The following is a 22,350-nucleotide window of genomic DNA, read 5'->3' as shown; positions in this document are numbered from 1 at the left end:
TCAGTGTTTTATGTTCTTGTTTTGCAATGGCATTTTAATAATTTTGTGGTTTCATGTAAAGCGCGATGATTACTAGTAGTGGTAAACAAATTAGTTTTTATTATTATCGATTGATTTATTCACTTATTTATAGCAAAATATCTGTCATCTAATTCATTATCGACTGATTCGTTTTTGTTAACGTAAAGCCGCGTCCAAGCCGAAGTGTTTTGAACTTGAAAGGCGTCAGGCTGTCTCTTACTTTACTATCATCTATCAAGGAGGATACTGCATCTAATCTGCGATCGCGCATACAGGTGGGAAGGTAGAGGATGGTGATGAGACGTGGTGACGGAGGAGCGGCGCCCGGAGCATGGCCTAAACTGTTCTTAGAGGAGTTCGGCAGAACTCCTCAGCCGATAAAGTAAATTGAAATTATTTTTCCACCACCAGGTTATCTCGACCCTAGTTTGATTTAACTGCCCTTCGGGATTGATGTTCACCCACGTTTCACGGGCCTACCCATGTTATGACAGCCGCTCTGAGACCACCTACTTCAACTGAAGACGACATTTTTCACATATATAAACGATAAATTTATTGTAGCCGTAAACAAATTATACATCCGATTTGAAAGACATGCGGTTTGAGTCCCATATAACGATATAATTCAATCATCCTTAACGATCAGCAAGGTCCGGTTCCATGAAAATGTTTAAGCTTAAGCGGTTGCAACTGGCATTGAAAAACATTGAAAAACAATAAAACCAAAAGCTTGAGTTTAGAATTTCCATGTAACTGGTCCCAGAACTACGTTTTACTCACTATCGCGATGATTTACTCTTATATATTCTGTTGCCATAATTATATAATATTACTCCGGAAAATACAATACAGATACCGAATGCGCTTACTGGCGTGAGAGGATTGCGAAATAAGATAACTGAGGCTAAAATATTCATTATGATAACGACGTTCGACAACACCGACTGAGTCATGTAGTTGGTCATTGACGTCACCATCATGACGACGAGGTTTGTAGTCGCGCCCAAGATGCCGGTCAGTACGAGTACCCCGAGGAGTTCCACGTTGCTGAAGGTGGCAGTGTCCGTCAAAGCGGCTGGTTCTTTGAACAGCACCGTCGTGGAAATGATAGCCAGACTCGGGAATGACACGCGATATAACAGCAATATGGATGGTATCTTATCGTCCGCTAGTAGAATACCTAAAAATGCACAAATCGAATAAGAACTGATTAAAATTTTATAGGCAATTAACTTTATGAGTATTCCACGAACAATAACCCGTCCATCGGAACGTCAAGTGTCTACTTCAATACAGTGTAAAATGGATCAAACTATATTTTAGTTCAACTGACAGTTCATTCTGGTCCTTTAAAGGCCTATATCAGGTATGTACCACCAAAACTGACTGAGCTAGGCCACCCGATGTCCTCGCAAGCAAAGTTGAAATATACATTAGGATGTGGCCGGACTAAACGAAGCATAAGCACATCGTTGAAGTATTAAAACTGAGATTGATCATTGATGAAATTCTACTTGCCCTGTAACAAAGACTTCAGACTTCTCATAGTGACAGCCCCGATGGCAGCCAACACTCCGACAATGTGAAAATTCATATCGCCGCAAACACACATAATCGTACCAGCACAAACTGGAAATAAAGCCATCTTCATCAGTCCGTTTCCGTGACGACCGGTGATTAGAGCCGACAGTAGCAACGTCACTGCAGGACGCGCTGCTGTAACGGTTTTCAGTAACGTCACGGTAATCGTCTTCGTCGCCATTTTCCCGAACACGTTACCGAAACAAGAAGCCCCGCCGAGAAGTACCAACTTCCAAATCGTCTTTGACGAGATCTTGCCGGCCGATTTCATGTGTTTCGACATCGGTGTCAGATGCAGGAGTACTGTCGTCATGGCTATCGTAATCAAGACTTGAATGCACGTGAACGAGAAAGGATACGGGAAGTTGTAGCGAGTGTAGACGAATTTGTTGAGGTTACTGGTGCTCATATCGCAAATAAACCAGACAAGAACGCTGAGTATTAACTGTAAACTGGGACGGCTTGAAGGTTCATGGAGTTGCGAGGGTTTCTTCACTGGCCTATCGACTGGTTGCTCTTTAGTTGACGAAGCAGTCGAATTCCGTTGGCGGTTGATACTTCGGACAGCGCGTTGACGACTGGTATACCCCTTCGATGTTGACGCGAAGTAGTTTTCGGGTTTGACGGAAATTCTGCTAATGATCGTCATCTTGTTGGATGGTTTATTGGATCACTGGCTTCTGAAACAGAGTTGAAAGGAAAATCTCGTAAGTAAAATATCCGCCGACAACAGAAACCAAATTAAATTAGCCCTTGAAAATAACTTTTCCCGAATGATGCTCGTGTAATTCTCGGATTGTTCTATGACCATTTGTAGATTTGTGTTAACGTGGATAACGATCCTGTTCTGCTGTCGCCCCGTTGGGGCACATAGAATCTAAAGAATTGGAATGGATGGGACATGGCTTCGGCTAAGCCAATAAACAATTTTGTCTCTTTAATGCTACTGCGCACAAGACCAACATTATTCAGTACGCAATCGAACTCAAATTCAAGTGAAATACCTTTCTTTATGACGCCAAATTCGTTATAACGCCATATACAGTCAACCCCCTACATACCGCCCACATCGGTGCAGAAGATTTTGGCGTTTTAGAGAGTATTGCGGTATATCAGTGTTTCACTATATGTATTAGTATTGAGATGTACATTGAGAAAACCTGGCGGTATGCGGGGATGGCGGTATAAGGGAAGGCGTATATCGGGGTAGACTGTATTTCGTCGGTTCCAACGGTGGCGTTATTAAAGGACTTTTACTGTTATTCATTCTCCAACAGGAATCTTAACAAAAGCATTTTCCCATCTCAAGTTCGATAATAAAACCCGTTCTTTGCCGGTATTGCCCATTTACACATTCACCAAGTTATGACTTGTAATTTCTGATCCCCATATCAACAACCCTCGACATAATCAAAAGCTCCTTCCTCTATAGATTGGGAGCGTTTTCATGGGTTTACCAAACATCTGCCACATGAATAAAAAAACCAGGCTGTTGCGGTAATTATGCGTACATTTGATGAACTAGTCGTATTCACGTTCATTAAACATTGACAGTCATTAACCGCTCGGTTCTCGATATAGTTGTGAGTATGAGTGAGGGGAGCACGTTAATCTAACGGATATGAATTTCACTTTATAATGTACCAATCCTTAATTCCCATATGAAAGCAGAACATATACATTCAATTAACCTGTGCGACCATCCAGTTTCAAATATGAACAAACCATGAATAGCACTTTCAGTGACATAAGTACAGGTCCCTAATCCTAAAAACACTACGATGTGATTGGAAATTCAGTTATCCTTGCAGGAAATATGGTGTGAATTCTATCTATAACAGTCACTTGAACTAAAACCTAATCGTTTCACATTAAAACAAATTTTTGAAAACCAGTTTTATGAAACAATCGTGAATCACAGTTTATCGTTTAATGATATCACGGACTCTGCATAGAAAATATGAATTTCACCGCAGCACTTCGTAAACACTTTCAATGAGCAACATCAGCAGCAGCAGCGGCAGCAGCGGCAGCATCAGCAGCAAGTAGGTGAGTTGTTTCTGCAAAGCACTCTACATGCCTGTAATAGAAGTGGCAGTGGCGCTGGGCAGCATGCTTCATCCATACTAATAAAATATCTATTCTATATCCTACTTACCTAAAACAAGATTCTATAGACGCAATCTAGTTGAATCTACGTCCATCCGTCGGCAAAAGGCGGTCGTAGAGACCCTCAGTATTGTAGCCGCCGTTCACCAGCCTTTCCACACACAGCAAGCTGTACTCAGCTAGTGCGGTGTATTTATGTCGATAATGTCCCAGCACATAACAACCGTGCGCTATAGTATATTGAATGCTTCAAAGTCCATTGAAAACTGGCAGCATATCAATGCAAACAGGGCCTTATGCCAGAAACCAAGAACACACTCAGTGTTCAACTTGTATTTAATGCTTATAGAAAGATCTCGAGTAAAAGTGCAGTGGTATAGTTCGCGCGCCTTTGAGCCACACGTATGGCCCAGGGTGAACGCACACCATTTCGAAAGCGTTGGCTCTATGGCGTTAGGAACCGTCGAACTTGGGCTCTGATAACGGTGGTTCAGGACCTGTCCGTAAAGCCTCATTTTCCCCAAAAACATGTAATAAAACATAGAGTTCCTCCCAGTCTCCCGCACTAATGGTTCTCCAAACCACCACACTGGTGCACTGGGGATTTTAGCTAGCACACCAGCTAGCTGAACGATATAGTAGCAAAGGACAAAGTTCGAATAACGTGCGACAATCATCGCCGCGTTGTTGTTTGATTTAGGTCGACGTCTGATCCAGGACTTTATCTATCTATCACACGACACGGGACGACAGATCGGTGAAGACGCGACAAGAACACTGCGGGATCATGGCTACTCCTATCAGAAACCCCGAAATTAAATATACCAAGGTATTTATTATGATGAAAAAGAAAAGCTTTATAAAGTGATACAGGCCCGAGTGACTCGAGTCGAGCCACTAAGTATTCCTGGTGCTTCTTTCGAAGTACTGGTACTACAGTATATGTACATTTTCAGTAAGAATGTATTTCAGAGGCTATATGCTTTAAGGGATATATATTAATGACAGTCGATATGCTGGCAGTCGATACACGCCAGGAGTGTGTCAACGATGTATATTCCTATTTTATGAAATCCCTGCAGCAACCTCGGATGTGGCAGCTGGGACCGAAACAGAAAATCCGTATCATAACATGAAAGCCTACTGATTGTTCTATGTATATATATTTTATGTATTCATTCGTCCGATGGCTCTATATGGAAAAGACAAAATCTCACTTATTTTATTCCAGAAAATAAAGGATTATTTTCATATTTGACTTTTCTCTTAGCAAATTCTTGGATTTCGCAGGAATTATTTTACCGGTAGATCAATTTTGTGTTGGATGCGCCTCCGAAAAATATCCAACCGACGGCTCACCGAGTACTCCAAGAAGTTATATATTCAAGCATACAAAATAGTTTGCATAGAATCCTTTTAAAATTATTGGTAGAATATGACAGAAATTCTAAGGGGCACTTTCAGGGTGAAAAGCTTAAGGGCACTATTTACAATCACCACTGTGTACTCGCAAATTTTCACTACGATATCCGTCGCGCAAGTTACATGAAATACGGTTTAATCTGTGTAGGCTTGAATTATCAAATGAAATAAGAAGGATCAGCTGAATAATGAATATGTGCGGTATAAATCATTCATATGATTAAAACCGACAACGACGTTATTATCAGAGATTGCCTGTAAAAACCACAATCACACATATTGCGAGAATTCTACCAGGATTTATTCATTTGTAGAAGAAAATAAATTTCGCTATTCTCTTTTTATATATTAGTATATGATATATATCAAGATGTTGATGAATCATTTTCCCGTTTTTGTAGCTGTTCATCAACAATGAATTCGTTGATGCGGCTAGTGGCAAGACTTTCGCCACCATCAACCCGACAAATGAAGAAGAAATTGCTCAAATAGCTGCCGGAGATAAAGTAAGTCCTCGTCTTAATAGAAAATTTGGTTTTGCATTTGCTTGAATTAATTTGCTAAGCCAAGATATAAAATAGAATGTTAAAGAAGCCTTATAATCCTTAATTTGTTACACTCCAGGCTGATGTCGATAAGGCCGTAGCCGCGGCTAAGGCTGCTTTTGATCCAGACTCTGAATGGAGGCAGATGAAGCCGGCCGATAGGGCTGGCTTGATGCATAAATTAGCAGACCTCATCGAACGAGACAGAGCTATTTTTGCTGTAAGTTTTCGGCGATCTATATAGATTATGTAAATTGTCATGAAAATATCGGTCAAATTCATCATAATGTTGTGAAATATGTTAAAATGTGGTAAAAAACATATATATATATATATATATATATATATATATATATATATATATATATATATATATATATATATATATATATAAAACATATATATATATATATATATATATATATAATATATATATATATATATATATATATATATATATATGTTTTTTACCACATTTTAACATAAAATATCGCAATATGTGTGATTGTGGTTTTATATATATATATATATATATATATATATAATATATATATATATATATATATATATATATATATATATATATATATATATATATATATATATATATATATATATATATATATATATATATATATATATATATATATATATATATATATATATATATATATATATATATATATATATATATATATATATATATATATATATATATATATATATATATATATATATATATATATATATATATATATATATATATATATATATATATATATATATATATATATATATAATACATATATATATATATACATGCATTACGAACTAATAATGATGATTATGTCCCTCTTGTTTCGTATTCTGACAGTCTTTGGAAACGGTAGACATGGGCAAACCATTCACTATTGCGTACAACGAGGATATTCAAGCCGGTATCAACGCTTTCCGCTATTTTGCCGGCTGGTGCGATAAGGTGACCGGTGAAACAATACCATCAGGTATATCACAACATTTCGCAATCATCTTAGTTTCATTATCAACAAGATGAAATCTGATTAGCATATTCAAGCAGTACTTTTGGACTCGCGACCTTTTTACCTTCAGTCAATTTGATTCCATATGGTTAAATTCATATCAAATCATATATAACAAACCCAATTTACCAGTGGTGTTGCCTTTTTGATTTCAGTATACATGTACACCTTTCTAAACGTATTCCCCTTGATTGGGCCCCGTCTCATTCCACTCAAAACGTCCTAACCTTCCTCTATTTTCCAGAGGATGGTAAATTTCTCTACACTCGCTATGAACCAGTTGGAGTTTGCGGTTTGATAGCTCCCGTAAGTCAATGATAGAGAGACTACAATGAGCTTTCTCGAATTGGTTAATAATAACATTTGTATTTTCTTATAGTGGAACTTCCCTTTCGCCATGAATACTTTGAAAGTATCGGCGTGTGTTTCTATGGGCAATACTTGTATCCTGAAACCGGCAGAGCAGTCGCCGCTGACCGCTCTTCATTTAGCTGCTCTAGTTAAAGAGGTAGGCTCGATTATATAATTACACATTTTGTGACAAGGTTTTTATATCCGTGATCGTTGACCTTTTAAGAGGTTTTGATTTTCGATTTTCATTCAGCGCATGACGCTATCAACAGGCACTGTCTATAGGTACTCTTGTGACTGAAATCAGGTCATATTTCGTGACCAGACTGATGATTAGTCAACCCTTATCAATTTAACTTCCTTCAGGTCTAGACGTGCTCTATTGCTAGAATGTCTGGTATGTAAGTAAACAAAACTATTACGGCAGTATATGTATCTTTTAAACTTTTTTCAGGCTGGATTCCCACCGGGTGTCATTAACATTATTCCTGGATTTGGTCCGACTGCGGGATCAGCTCTTACCCATCACCATGACATCAATAAGGTTTCGTTTACCGGATCCACTATCGTAAGTGGAGCATCATGATAATCATCGATGAATAAAGACTCTTCCTTTGCTGCATTTCTAAATGAGATATATTTAAAGGCACTAAAAGAGGATTATTCTTTCGATTTATCATAGGTTGGACGAAAGATTCAGCAAGCATCTAGTGAAACAAACCTCAAACGAGTAGCCCTAGAACTCGGTGGAAAGAGTCCGCTTATTGTGTTCCCAGATTTCGACCGTAAGTGGAGTCCCGCAAATGATTGTGTACAAAAACAATTTTCTGGCATATTAGTATACAAGGCATTACCTCACATACACATTTAACAAATTTCACAGTTGATGCCTGCGTTTGCCAAGCTCACGAAGGAGCTATGTATAACACAGGACAAGTTTGTTGCGCTCCAACGAGAACTTTCGTTCACGAAAGCATCTACGATAAGTTTGTCGCAAAAACTGTAGAATATGCCAAGAACCGAGTAGTTGGCGATCCGTTTGACGAAAAAACTCAAATGGGACCACAGGTACAATTCGAAATACCTCAACGTGGCCAGCCATTTTCACCTTCATTTCTCACACCGCGATATGTGTGATCTTCTTCTGTCCCAACAGGTGAGCAAAGTACAGTTTGATAAAGTAATAGACCTTATTGAGTCCGGAAAGAAAGAAGGTGCAAAACTGGAGATCGGCGGGAATCGACTCTGTAACAAAGGTTATTTCGTTGAGCCAACAGTATTCAGTGATGTTCAAGATCACATGCGCATTGCCAAAGAGGAGGTAATTAAAAGCAAATCGAAATAAAGAAATTGATGATTGTAAGAGCAGAATATGACAATTTGAATCAATATGTCGACAGATATTCGGGCCAGTTCAGAGTATTTTCAAGTTCAGCACCATCGATGAGGTGATCAGACGTGCTAATGACACAGATTATGGTCTGGCTGCGTTTGTATTTACCAAGGACATTAACACGGCTATATACGTGTCCAACAGGCTACAAGCTGGAACTATCAAGTAAGTATATCTAATCCCCAATGATCACCTCCTTCAAGATTTTGCGCCTGATTTTCAACACACCAATGCACTATCAGATGTACTGTTCCTCCATACCATCTCCCTCTTGATTTTTTCGACACTATTCAATGCACTCTTGGATCTGAGAATAGCACTAAAAAATGATAGTTGCTCGTAAAAGACCGGGTTCTTTTGTAAACCGCAATAACATTTATAATCAGTTCAAATCTGTAGCTGCCGGTTTTGTTATGGTTAACTTGATCATGATTTTTAAAAAAAAGTAATGTACAGGGTAGATAGGCAGCCGGCCAGGTCAACTTTTAAGCTCAACAGAAAGGAGAAAAAAATTAGCCTAATTCATGTGCGAAGTCGATTCAGATTTCGGCGACCATGACCGCTGTCCATTCTCCTTTTCATAGCATAAACCATCTGGGCGCTGACGAAATGGGCTTACCTTTCGGTGGTTACAAACAATCGGGCAATGCGCGAGACTAGTGAGTACCGTGAAATAGAAGTTTTTGCCGTATTCAGATCGTAGGATACTTTAGCCATTTCTTAAACTTCGACATCAATGAATATCCATTCGTAATTTCAGTGGATTTGAAGGCGTAACAGAGTATTGCGAAGTCAAATCGGTAAATAATCGTTAAGACACAGGAAATAAGAGAATAATTCAGCTACAATAGTTTTTAAAGCTCACTTAGTAATTCGTTTTACTTTAGGTCAGCATCTCGTTCCCGAAGGATGAACTGTGCTGCAGCAAATAGAGAAACAACGAACGAATAAAGATTGAGATGGATACTAATATCAATCAACATACGTGATGAATCCTGCTTTTGTCAACTCCAATGCTTCATATCATCAGTTCAATAAAACAACGTGATATCTAATCAATGTCTTGTTACTTTCTTATCCTTTTGCACTACTCTCAAAGATAACCTCCTCCAATATTCACCAAAATCAAATTCATAAATCCGCAATTTCAGTCCTATTCCTCTTAATTATTCAGTTTACAGGTGCGTATAGTTTTATATGATCTGGTTCATCATTTGACATTTTTGAACCGCCGTGTAAGAAGCAACCTTGTTGTTGCACCCATCGAAGTGAATCAAATATCTATTTTCTCTAATTTCAGTGTAAACTCGCTAAGTAGTGGTAGCGGGCTCGGGTTGCCGTTTGGTGGCTACAAACAATCTGGAATTGGTCGCGAATAGTACGTATCCGTATCAATTGTTTTTACTTAAATTCGTGCTCTCGTCATTTGGTCATAAACTTGTATTTCCTTTTGTTTCATCAGTGGCAAAGAAGGCGTCCATGAATACTGCGAAGTGAAATCAGTAAGCTCTAACAAACTCGATGTAGTCTCAGCTCAAGTCAGATCCGATCGACTCGGATGTTTTTATGAATATTTTTTGTGACACTATATGAAATACATAACTCGGATGTCACTCAAGTCGGACACATTTTTAGACAGTCCAAAGGGATCCGACTTGAGCGAAGTCTGCTGTATTTAATTTCCTAAATTGACTATGATTAAAGCCGTATGGATAGACGCATAACTTTCTTACAGGATTGAATAACTTTTGGAATGAATCAAGTCACTCATTTTTACTTTCTTACTTCTATAGGTGAGCATCAGTGTTCCACAGAGCGGATTGTTGAAATGCTGAATGTAGTGAAATTTGCGAATGAACAACCGGCACATTGAACTGAAATTAGACCATGGCTGAGCAAAATAACTATGACTTTTGTATTTGAGCATTATGAAATATCAATCTATAAAAATCATAATTATATACCTGTATTTCGTCAACTTGTTAATATGCTTTTCTGTGTGAGTTATGAATATCAATGAATTATTACAGTGTAACCTCGTTACAACGAACACAGGACCTGAAAGTATGTTCGTTATAAACCCGATAGTTCGCTATATCCAGTGTGTAATTAATTAGATTTTATAACTAGAGACGAAATTCTATATCTGTTATATCCGATGAATGTCCCTCCGAGTTCGTTATAACGAGGTTTCATTGTATTGTGGATAAATGGAAATTCTTAGCCTCTATAGACTGGATACACGAAGGTGTCTTTTAGTTCGAAACCGGATTTACACCGATTCTTAGTGATCTAGATTCTAGACAGACGACATTATAACAGCAATATCCGTTGGGCCATTCTAAAATTAAACCGCGTTTCTCGTCACCTTGTGCGTCGTCGGAAAAATCGGAACGAAAATCTGGTAAAAATAGAATACTCGCATTACACATCAGTGCTCGTATCATCTTTTCGATATTTTCTTCGTGCTCGGAAATGCTTGCCGGGGTTTGCAAGCGAGGATGATTAGGAAACGATTAGGAGACTGAGGTCATCGGATCGAAACGTCCACATTCATAGAAACAAAAACAACGTTCGCAAGGTCTTTTTCAGATGCAACCGGATTTTTATTTAATTATTTATTATCATGTCTCAAACATTCAAGTCAGAGAAAAAATTAGTGCTTCAATTAATAGAATTTATATGAAAACACATTAGACAATCATTAGACAATATATCAGTGTTCACCGCACTTCCGTGTCTCAACGGCTGCCGACACTACAGAAAATCTCTTATTGAGCAACGATTCAATTAAAACCTGTTCATTTTAATCAGAAAGATTCAAGGCAACTGAATTAGCGGATTCTCGCCTAACTTTGTTCATATTTTCGCCAATTTGAGCGGGTTTCGATATATTTTTGTAGCAAGTTCAGAAGTGAATAACTATTGCTCATATTCAATATATCTATATATATATATATATATATATATATTATGCTTGTGTCATACTTGATAAATGACTTTAACCAGGAGGAACCAGTTCAGAAATTTCGAGTTAGATTTAACGGTTAATAACCACGGTAAAAATCGGTTTACTCTCTACATAGAGCGAAATGTAACTAATAACTTCTGAACTGGGCCTGTTGGAATCTGCAAGACTTGCAGTTTCCAAGAGTTGAATTGATAAACGAATTTAGACCACACAAGTTAGCGTTTAACTTTTTCGATATTTTTCGGACGAATAAAAAAATATACATGTAGCTAGTAACACAAATCAATAGAAGGTATTGATTTTTCCAGAAACAAGGTTTGTTTTTAAGATTGACAACATGACAATCATTATTTGGGTAATTCTGGTAAATACGTTGTGAAGTCGTGCGCCTACTACCAGACACCAAGCCGGTGAACACTTTACATAAAGGCTATATCATTCTGAAACTCATATGCATAAAATGGACCATTCAATTATATAATAGTAATAAATTCCAATAAAAAACAACTAATAATTATAGTTTTATGAATCAATTACTTGCATACCGAGTATATGCATATTATAAGCCAGTTTAGTTCCCTTGAACCCCCTGTCGTTTTCTGTTACTAAGGTTTTTCTACATTTTCAGAGCCAATTTAAACCAAAGTTCTCACATCGGCATCTGAACCATTCCCTTCATCTTACAGGGAGGGAGGTGGGATTTCACCAAAAAATGCCATCATTGATGCGACTGCTATCACAAAACCCAGAAAATCAAGAGAGATCGCCCTACTCCTAGTTTCGATGCAGATGTGAACATTTGGAGGAAACAGTGGTACACGGGGAAGGTGTTTTGTATAAATATATACTATTAAATATGTAAAAATCTGTGGTTATGTTCATTCCTATTGATCATCCAGGAATGAACTACCGGGTATGTAATTTTTTTTACCAACTCATATACTAGTTACACTAGTTGCAATAGTGGTTATAAATCTGGGACCGGTTTTATAGATTGCTATTACCTTTAACCCGAGGGCTGATTCAATTGAAAATGAGCTGAGTTAGCCCCCCGGGTTAAAGGTAATACCAGTCGATAAAACAAGACCCCGGATATTATTTGCCTCAATTTCGATGAAAAGAATCTGTTCCGAAGTTTGTGAACATGTTTTACGCAAAAATAAAACCAGAGACTCGACATTGAACAGTACGACGAACAGGGGCCATTTTTAAAACGTACACGTGAACCAGGCGCCACCTGGTGGAACCTTACTACTTGTCATGATCTAATAATCCCACTAGTCACACATGTCAATACACTTTAATAATATTAACTAATGTACATAGAGAACGATAAATCTAATCATTAAAATCTAGGCCTAATGATAATTAATAATAATAATAATAATAATAATAATAATAGTTATACTTTTATTTAACAATATACATTAGAAAATATGTATTTATTGAAACTGGGAATAACTATGTAATTCTAATCATCTTACGTACATATATTATATAGTAGAAGAGCTGCTTTGAAATCCCTATAAATACTGATGATTTATTCATATTTTACAGGAAGAAAAGATAACGAGGAAGAGAAGGTTACACAAAATCTAATCGAATCTTAATAATTACCAATTTGACATATTATTATCATTATCATTATCAGTTTAACGTTAGGAAAAATGATATTTCAGCATCTCGAAATACAGCAGTAACTGGAGGATGCGCAGACCATGTCATGTCCGAAACCACTGAAAATGTGATATGTCAACTGATGGTTGCTGGATTTCAAAGCGGCAAATTATGACAATCGTAACTAACAACTAATATTCTTCACTTTTGTGCACGACGATGTTTGTTTACGATAACATCAACCTATAGTTACAATTTCTGACTCGGTGGTAAGTCTTACCTACGAGGCAATCATCGAGATGATTGCTCGTAGGTCCGACATATGAAGTAGTACCAATTTACAACTCGATAAGCATTCATCATGAATATCATGATGATGCGGTCTCTGTGATTCGATTAATATACCTTTGATCGAACTTTTCTAAATCGGCATCTGTTTTTTTTTCTTAATCATAAAATCGGCGTACGTATAATATCAACAAATGATGGCATCCAGAAAAACGTGCCATCGATTCCTGATCTAATCAGAACCGGGCTCTAACATTACAAACCGTCAAATATCTACCCGTTAGTTATTGCTACGTACAAGATTAAAACAGCGTGCTTGAAAGGTATCATCTTGGGTGCCATAAAGCTGGCCGATAAACCTCCCAAGGTTTCATTGAGCAAACCGGGTTCTATTATTTGCGTTAATATCGAAAATCTAAGTATGCGTGAGCGTTTATTATCATTGAGTGCATTTCATTACTAGCTTTTTCAGGGTTGTGTGTGTCTGTTGTCCAGTAATTCTACCTATGAACCATCAAACTTTTTTTTGAGCAAGAACCCCAATGTATTTGCACACAAACGAACTGGCCAAAAAATTCATAGCATAGTTCTATTTCTTGTTTATGTCTTTTAAAAAAATATAATTTCATTCAGTACGACTTACTAGCGTTCGAAACCTTTACGGCCGCGTAGCAAACCGCCAAAAACAGATTTGCACTACGCTCTGATATAAAATGAATGCCGATTTATCTAAGTACCATCAGCTAGTATGATTCACTTAATAACGGTAATCTGAACGGTAATCTGAATTGCGCCAGCGCAATGAGCGAGAGTACAGATATTTCAATTATTCTAGAAAACTTGCCGTTGATTTATAAACTGGACAATACTTTTCTCCTATCATCAATTGCATGAGTAGAATTATCATTATAATTTGCGGAAAGTTTGAGCAATACGGCGATTTTACAATCATCGCCATACACAAAATCTCAATACCTCAATATTTGGAGTATTACCGTAATGATTGACGCGAAGATCTGATAAAATTTCCAGACGAAGCCAGACCTTGGAAAAGAATCGCCAAGCTTCGCTACCGAATTCTCTGCTGATATGAATAAGTTAATTTTTACCCTGTTACAACCAGCAAAAATATTTCAAATTGTCGCGTGTACGAAAAAAGCACATGAAAAGCACTGCAGGGGAGGAATTGCGGTGTAAAAATACAGATCATTTTAAAAAATTTTCGAGAAGTCAAATATTCAACGATGAAGATAAATACTCGAGTGACTACGTCGATAGGATAAACTACTAAGGTGAAAGTGACTACGCATGTGTCATTATAACTATTGCACAAAAAACAAACAGTGATAAAACGAACGAATATCTATTACGATTACTGTGGTTGTTTTTTCGATTGCGATGAGATCAGGAAAACTATATACGATCGATTTTTATCATCGGCGCGATTAGAATCAGCGACGACGATCTACGGTACGTTGAATCGCAAGCGGCTGGGCGCACTACGCTACTACGGACAACATTCGAAGATAGCTTTTAAAATGCATACGATCTAAGCAGAAAAATCTAAATAAGAAAACGACTATCTTCCAACAGGCGTTATCAAATGCTATATACGCTTTCAGTCGATCGAAAATTTCGAACAACACATTTGAATTTCGACGATATTCTAATACTATATGCGACAGTTTTTACATTGCAATTTCTCGGCAATCAGCGTCGCGAGATGAATAAATACAAAAATGGAATGTGGAGGGAATGACTAATATCTAGGTACAAAAAAAGAAGCGGCAAACAACTAAACAAAATGGTGACAAAGTGACTAGCAAACTAAAATAACGTACAATTATCAAAAAACTACAGTTTTGGTTAACCAGAAAAAGCAAAACAATACGTAATACACAACACATTTTTATAGAGTTTAAATGATAAATCAATGAACACTATGCAAGAATTGCAATTTGAAATGGGGGGTTAATGCTCGGGCCAGTTCCAACCAGAAGTCGCAAATAGCAAACAAAGGGTTAATGAGAGCAATGTGATTATTAAAACAATGTTAGCTTATCCCGGGCAATACCTTCCATTTCGAAACACTGGCCCGAGAATCCACAAAATTCTGTCAATTCTACGGAACGATACATGGAATTTCGTCAGATTCTTCAATTTTGGAAGCAAAAAATATTCCGTTTCATGCAGATGTTTGTATTTGAATCATCCTCGTCCTAACGCCGGGAAAGACTAACACTGCTTTGTTACACCGAAACAGTGAACTACAATAAGGACATACCGCAGCCTCACAACATTGACGTCAACTGACAGAAAACCATAATTAGAGCCGCGATCACATGAGCGTATTGGCGTATTGAACAACTGTTCCCATTGGTGCCAAATGGGCCCGTGCCTATTTGGCTCGACGAAAAAACTTCGAACCAGGCCGCAGCCAAATTTCAGCACGGGACAAACGATTGCATTTGAATTGCAACTAGTTCCGGGAGTGACTCACTTCGCTTCGATTGAGCATCGTTTAGTATCGAGCGAGTGGTTTACGTGCGAGTGCGCTCTCTATAATTAGGCACGGGCCAAATTTGACTCGTCTCGATCCCTGCCAATCTTGTCTCACCGCGTAATCGTGGCTCATACATGCGCTCATTTCCCATAATATGATGACGCTGCTGCTTATGCACCAGTAAAATATTGAAAGACACAACACGCATTATACAACCACAAGTCGTACACGTACATTATCAATGATACGATGCACAAATGCAGAGAGTGGGGTGTCGATATTTTACTCTTTGGTTCTGACCGAATTATCATTTCTCAACAATAACATCATTCATATATTCATATATACATTTACAATCACATATAGATGAAGTACATCATTATCATTATCATCATAATTATTATAATCATATTAATATCAATATATTGTATACTATCTCATATAAAATGGAATGTTTTTTAAAAAGTTTCCTCTCTACGAACGACATTGATTGCGCTAAGCGTTTTTGTTGGGAGAGCAGAAGATGCTTTTTGAACTAACGGCGAAACTAAAATGCTAACGATCGCAGACAATTGCGGTTTGTATCGATTTTTTTCTAAATATGCAACCAGTTTCAATAAATACAAATCTACTATTTCGATTAATAACGTACGCGTCACGTCGAAAATCAAAACTCAAAACCCCTAAAACAATATAAAACGAACTAATCGTCAACTCTATGAACAACGCCGCTAATACCTACATGAAATACTAGTATGAATATATATATTTAAACGTATATATATATATATTTACATATAACAGTCGATAATAATCAATAATCTACAACCTGAATATGAAACCTGGAAACCCTGAAGAGAACTTGCATCATGGCAAATCATTGACGTAATAAGGGAGGCAACTGTATCTATCTGAGCTAAATTACTGATATTCATTCTAAGGGAATTTCCAAGTCCAACCTCTAGTTTTTAAACTTTGATTTGCGAACAACTAAAATTCCTACATTTTTCAAGCTAAGTTTCGATGTAAATTTCAATAAATTACGCGAAGATTTCAGTCCATAAAAGCCGTTCAATCGCTCTAAATCATTGGAATGAGCTTGATTACGGCACAGTACCTTACATACCGGCTGCTCTAAGAACTCTGCCTGATCAAAACGATTTTCACAAGTATAACCGTAATTATATTCAGCTATCATAGTAATTTATATCATAAGCGCATATGAATACGAATTAGTTTTCAATAAGATAATGATTTCGAAAAAGTGATACATGGGATATATAGTCATTCATACGTAACATTAAATACAGCAATCAACTACAACTAAAAACGTAAAATATCCTACGATCAGAAAATTCCAGCTACATTCTTAATAATCTATCAATTTGATCGTAAAAAAGATAGCTATATATTGGCTAAAAGTAAACTCTCTGAATTCGCTTTAAACTTTTAAAAACTTATCTACTGCTACTATTCAATCTGCTTTTTTGTAAGACTTACAAATGAAACCCGAAACCAGTTGACCTACGTTGAGTAAATCCAGGAACCAGTTGCTTAAAAGTTGGTTAAGATATCAGCGGACAACTGATAGAGTGACGATTAAAATTTCCTAATCACCACCGTATTCATTGGATGGTTAATTCTAATCGACCTTTAACCAATCAATCCCTGAAATTCGACGGTGCTTAATATCAATATTCAACTCATCGATCGGGACCATCTTACTCCATTCTTCATTCAAGATAATTTCCGATCTACTATCCTACCATCTTCGATCATAATAGCGATTATCATTCGGCAATCTTAAATCTACGAATCACCAAATATACCAGTATACACACATATATATTCGTGAACATATACATTGTAAACAATATCATAAGAATCATAATAATATTCTGCATCTAATCGAGAATTTTGATTACAAATATATAGTAATATACATAACGAACTTCAAAACTCACAATTCATATATAGTACACAAACACTGAGTAATAATAATCATCAATTGATTAGAGTTATTGATTAATGAAAGAACATAAAGCAGTAAATTACGTTAACATCTATATGCTGTCTAATAAAAACTAAATCCAGGAATATTGCATAACAATCGACTATGTTTTACAGAACGCGTGCGTGTACGCCAGTGCGTCGCAGATCAGATCATGTATCGATTTTAAATCAATGATAATTTTGATTATGACTATTGCACACGGCTCTAATAATAAAAACGATATCATTTCTATTTTCCTTCAAATCGCAACTTGGTTGAAATTTGCGGCAAATATCGTTTTCGAATACGTTTTTTTTTTTTAAATAAAAACATCCCGAATCTGATATATAAACTGACATTTCGGCTACTTCGCCCCTAATCGCAGTACAGACCGGATACTACGTGAGCGCTATAAATATCTAGAAAATGGCTGCAAAAATATCCTTACACCTGTTTATAGGCGTATGCATACATGCACATGTACACAAATTGAGTTACATGTACATGTACATAGTTTTAATCTCTCATTAAGCCCGTGTTATTTTACATAACCTATAAGTAGGTAGGTACTCACTTTTTCTTTTAAAGCCAACTTCAAATATCGATATCCCATCGTCGGCACACTGTATTATAAAACTACCATAAACAACAATTCATTATCTATGAAACGTACATGTTATTATCATCAATGTGCATCTAATGTATGTAACAACCTTTATATAAGACTGATTTGTAAAAGCTAATCAATACAAATGGAATCATTTCAAGATAGAAGAACTATCGCTTTACATGTAACTTTCTCTGCTGATTAAGTGCCTAATTTCTGCTTAAGCGGGATGCAAAAATATCGCTGACTTGCGATACATCTTTCCAAGTTTTATCGGGATTCTGAGTACGTGCACGAACTGCACAAATAAAACGAGACACTGGAAATCATGATTGTTTTAATATCGCGGTAAAAATGCTGTCTCTATGCAGAACAACGAGGCAAGAGGGGCAGGGATGTCTTGAAACAATCGAAATTCACACTATGATTACTATCAGTACTGGCCTTTGATAGACGAAAAAGTCTCACTCATGCATAACCTAAGCGGCGTATATAAGCATCAGTCTTTATTTTCGGGAACTCAACGCACGGAAATTGAAACGCGGCACGAAAAAATGAAGCTATACCTAAATCTATCTACGCCTTAGAAGCACGATTTGTTATCGAGAAAACTAATCCAATACGACCTACCCGGTATATCATTTCCCATGGTAACTATACTAAAATCATAGCCATATAATCTAATTCTATATACGAGTAACTATTCAATGTCGATCACTTACTAATGGCTACTGTTACGTTGGATATACCGTTATTTACTATATAGTTAAAGAGATTCAGCAAAATATATGTATATGTATATATGTATATTTATATGAATATAAGAGTTTATGTTATATTATTGTGTTCAACTATTATGCAAGTATTCTAAATCTTCTTCCGACTAAGACAACAATTCCGTAAATAACAAACAACAGTGCCGCATTACTGCAAACACCTACGTTATCTAAATCAAAAATAATATATATCCTAATATTTCATGTAATCAGTTTATCGACAATACCTATAATCTAAAATATTTTCATTTTTCAATCTGCGACCCTCCAGATATAGAAACTGTGGTTAAGATATGTATTCGGTTACTAACGTTAATTGTCCCGTATAAAGAGAAAATGCATTTTTTTTCTATCATATCAACATCGTGAAATCATCCGAATCCAGCGGAGCCCCACAACTACCGCAACGACTCAGCGTATAAAAATTACTACAACTTTATTCAATCCTTTTTATCGTGTCTCTTCTATAAATCATTGTACTCGCGAAGTCATAAGCACACACTAATCTTCACACCTTCTGCTGTCATGGTTGTTTGGATTTTTTTCAGCGAAGAACGAACGACGTACGAGCACGATTAAAAATTACGCAAACACACAGAATAAAACGGCAAAGGAATTTGATCCCAACTGTTTTAATACCTAAAACAACCAATCCAGTTCCACAGCTCTGAGTAAAGATTTGACTCTTCTGAGTTAACTCATTGAAAATGAACTGGTTTCAACTTAAAGTTAACTCTAACTCACAACTGTGGAACTGGGGCCTGGTGTACCGGTAACCAACCTATCAATACTGTATCATCACTGCTGTACACTTTTTGTTTTCACAATCGAAGTACATGGAAGCCCCTACTAGTTCTGCCACAAGTCCATTGCTTATAATAATGCAATCTACCGACGCTCGACGCAGCAAGACAATGCTATTCTAGTTTCTCATTTTTCGAAAATTCCATCTCAAATACACATAATAAAAATCTCACGGCTCTTTATTTAAGAAGTTTACGAAACGTCAAATTTTTCGCAATCGCACGGATTACTATATCCGTTCGTGAGTCGGAACGAACCAATGCGACTCAATGAACACATTTCAATTCAATCGATTAGCAATTAAGTAGATCAATCATTGCACAAAAAATATATCATATGAACCGTGCATTCGATATACATATATATATATATATAGGAAATTTACAAATTTTGATTAACGGACAACTCTTAAAACTCACTGTATGATAAATGTTCGAAGCTTCTCAAATTCGCAGCTAAAAAACTAGAGAGTGACCGACGGCGGTAGAGCAACGCGTCGCTTTCAACTATTCACTACGCACGGGGATTCTCAATTCGAAAAAATCCACGAAAATGACAGTCATTACACTACGCGGGCAACTTCCGATATCTATCGGAAAACTATCGAATAACTATTGGATAACTATTAATAAAAAAACACAACACGAAACGCAATACTTAATTCTAAAAACTTGAACACCGAAACATCTCGAAGAAACTCGTCAGCAATCAAATATATATATACATGTAAAATCACCCTCTTGTTACTCTCCTTCAGCGCATTATCAAATTAAAGCATATCATATATCATATATTTATCATCATTAAATTACTCTAACTAATACCCATATCACAGTATAATTTAAATATTGTTTATTATGATTATTAACGTTATGTACACGTTTTGTTGATAATACGCGATAATAGATTTCAGTACAATTTTCGCCGATATCATCGTTCATTCGTCCGATCGACGCAATCTTTATATATAAGAATAGTTGCCTTTCAAAGCATTTTTAAAAACAAATCTCGATTATGCTGTGAATACTATGAACTATATATTTTCAGATAAAGATGACGTTTTTGTCCATTTTTCTGTTATCGATGTAACAGATAATTATCTAATTCGATTAAAGCAGAATTGCAGTAGTAATAAAAATATAGCCTATTTTCTTCCTGTTGATGTCTGAACATTAAAAAACGCGCAGCTAGACGAATTTGAAAGTATTCGTGAGGTTAGCGCGACCGTAGTCGATACAGACGAAAGCGTTAAGAGACTAGTCCAACGATCGTTGAGTTCGAAACGTCATGACAAATCAACAATCATCTGCTGAAACCTAAAAGACTCCTATACTCGCTTTAATACGCCCTAAAAAATTCTCCAAGTTTTAAATGCTAATCAATAGTGAAAATATGTGCATCATCATCATCATCAACATCATTGTTTACAGACAGACATTATTATCATAAATGACGACATTGAGTGTACAAAGTTAGTTTATGAAAGGATTGAAGAAAAAACCGCATACTGTAGCTAAGTGGTTGACCTTTATCTCGCACATAAAAAGCATAAAAATCAGTAGCACAGGATCGCAACTAATCATCACCTATCTATCATTAGAAAGTGATCCTTGATAATCATTTTATCAAACTATCACATATAATTTTGCAATCGGGGTAAACTTATTTAACAATATACGGATTTGAGTAGGCAGGCGAAAACTGATTTCAAAATCGTAAGAGCACAGACTATGTATCATTGCACGCGTGTATAAAATTGTTATCATCCTATTATACTTTGTTTGAATATTGCTTGCTTAACCGGTAGTTTAAAATACACCTAATCGTTTAGTTTCGTTTATATGCCATAGGAAATACTCTACATTCTTCAATCTCAACTAGCACTAGTAGCATCCTACTTTTTAGGATTTCCATATCAGCTGGATATCAACCATCCCCCTCGTCAGGGATTTGAACCCGATTACAAACTCAAGCAAGAGTGGCACGCGCCTAGAACTGCGGGCACAGGAAATTTGTGAACACCTCAGATGATTATAAGCTCATTTTAACAGAACGAATGACACGTATATACGCTGCAGTATCACGACACACCTACGGTGCCAGTGGGTACACACTTAATATCAACCACGAAACACGCGTGAACCTTAAAATATTTCAACGTAGTACGATCTAAATTTGAAATATTATACAATAATATTATCAATAATAAATTACAACAATACGTTTTTTTTTCCTTCTTCAAAATATTAACATGATCGAAAAACGCCATTCAACTTAAGAGAAAATCGAACACCGCATAGGACCGTCGGGAGTTTTTTTTGTTTGA

At 36.5% G+C, this 22,350-nt stretch overlaps 2 protein-coding genes across 4 annotated transcripts; one reads left to right on the top strand and one right to left on the bottom strand.

The window, feature by feature from the left end:
* Positions 1 to 550: 550 nt before the first annotated feature.
* LOC141907910 (uncharacterized) lies at positions 551 to 3,914 on the bottom strand. 2 transcript variants are annotated; one of them, XM_074797670.1, is made up of 3 exons: positions 3,764 to 3,914; positions 1,543 to 2,282; positions 551 to 1,204 (listed from the first exon to the last, which is right to left on the bottom strand). In XM_074797670.1, exons 2-3 carry the CDS (start codon positions 2,252 to 2,254, stop codon positions 804 to 806), a joined length of 1,113 nt encoding a protein of 370 aa, XP_074653771.1. In that variant the 5' UTR covers positions 2,255 to 2,282; positions 3,764 to 3,914; the 3' UTR covers positions 551 to 803. The 2 variants fall into 2 exon arrangements, with proteins under 2 accessions (XP_074653771.1, XP_074653769.1); XM_074797668.1 differs by having other exon boundaries at positions 552 to 1,204; positions 1,543 to 2,285.
* Positions 3,915 to 4,397: 483 nt separating this feature from the next.
* LOC141907909 (aldehyde dehydrogenase-like) lies at positions 4,398 to 10,416 on the top strand. Of its 2 annotated transcripts, none has more exons than XM_074797667.1 (14): positions 4,398 to 4,543; positions 5,538 to 5,642; positions 5,761 to 5,901; positions 6,556 to 6,685; positions 6,966 to 7,027; positions 7,101 to 7,229; positions 7,527 to 7,640; positions 7,755 to 7,857; positions 7,956 to 8,140; positions 8,229 to 8,393; positions 8,473 to 8,630; positions 9,766 to 9,843; positions 9,928 to 9,967; positions 10,259 to 10,416. In XM_074797667.1, the coding sequence occupies exons 1-14, from the start codon at positions 4,502 to 4,504 to the stop codon at positions 10,298 to 10,300; spliced, it is 1,494 nt and encodes a 497-aa protein (XP_074653768.1). In that variant the 5' UTR covers positions 4,398 to 4,501; the 3' UTR covers positions 10,301 to 10,416. The 2 variants fall into 2 exon arrangements, with proteins under 2 accessions (XP_074653768.1, XP_074653767.1); XM_074797666.1 differs by lacking the exons at positions 9,766 to 9,843; positions 9,928 to 9,967; positions 10,259 to 10,416 and adding exons at positions 9,050 to 9,124; positions 9,226 to 9,265; positions 9,353 to 9,520.
* The last annotated feature ends 11,934 nt before the right edge of the window (positions 10,417 to 22,350 follow it).

The sequence above is a fragment of the Tubulanus polymorphus genome, chromosome 6, assembly GCF_964204645.1.
Source record: "Tubulanus polymorphus chromosome 6, tnTubPoly1.2, whole genome shotgun sequence".
Lineage (NCBI taxonomy): Eukaryota > Metazoa > Nemertea > Palaeonemertea > Tubulaniformes > Tubulanidae > Tubulanus > Tubulanus polymorphus.
The sequence above is the reverse complement of the archived record's forward strand: the minus strand, read 5'-3'. Positions and strand labels throughout refer to the sequence as shown.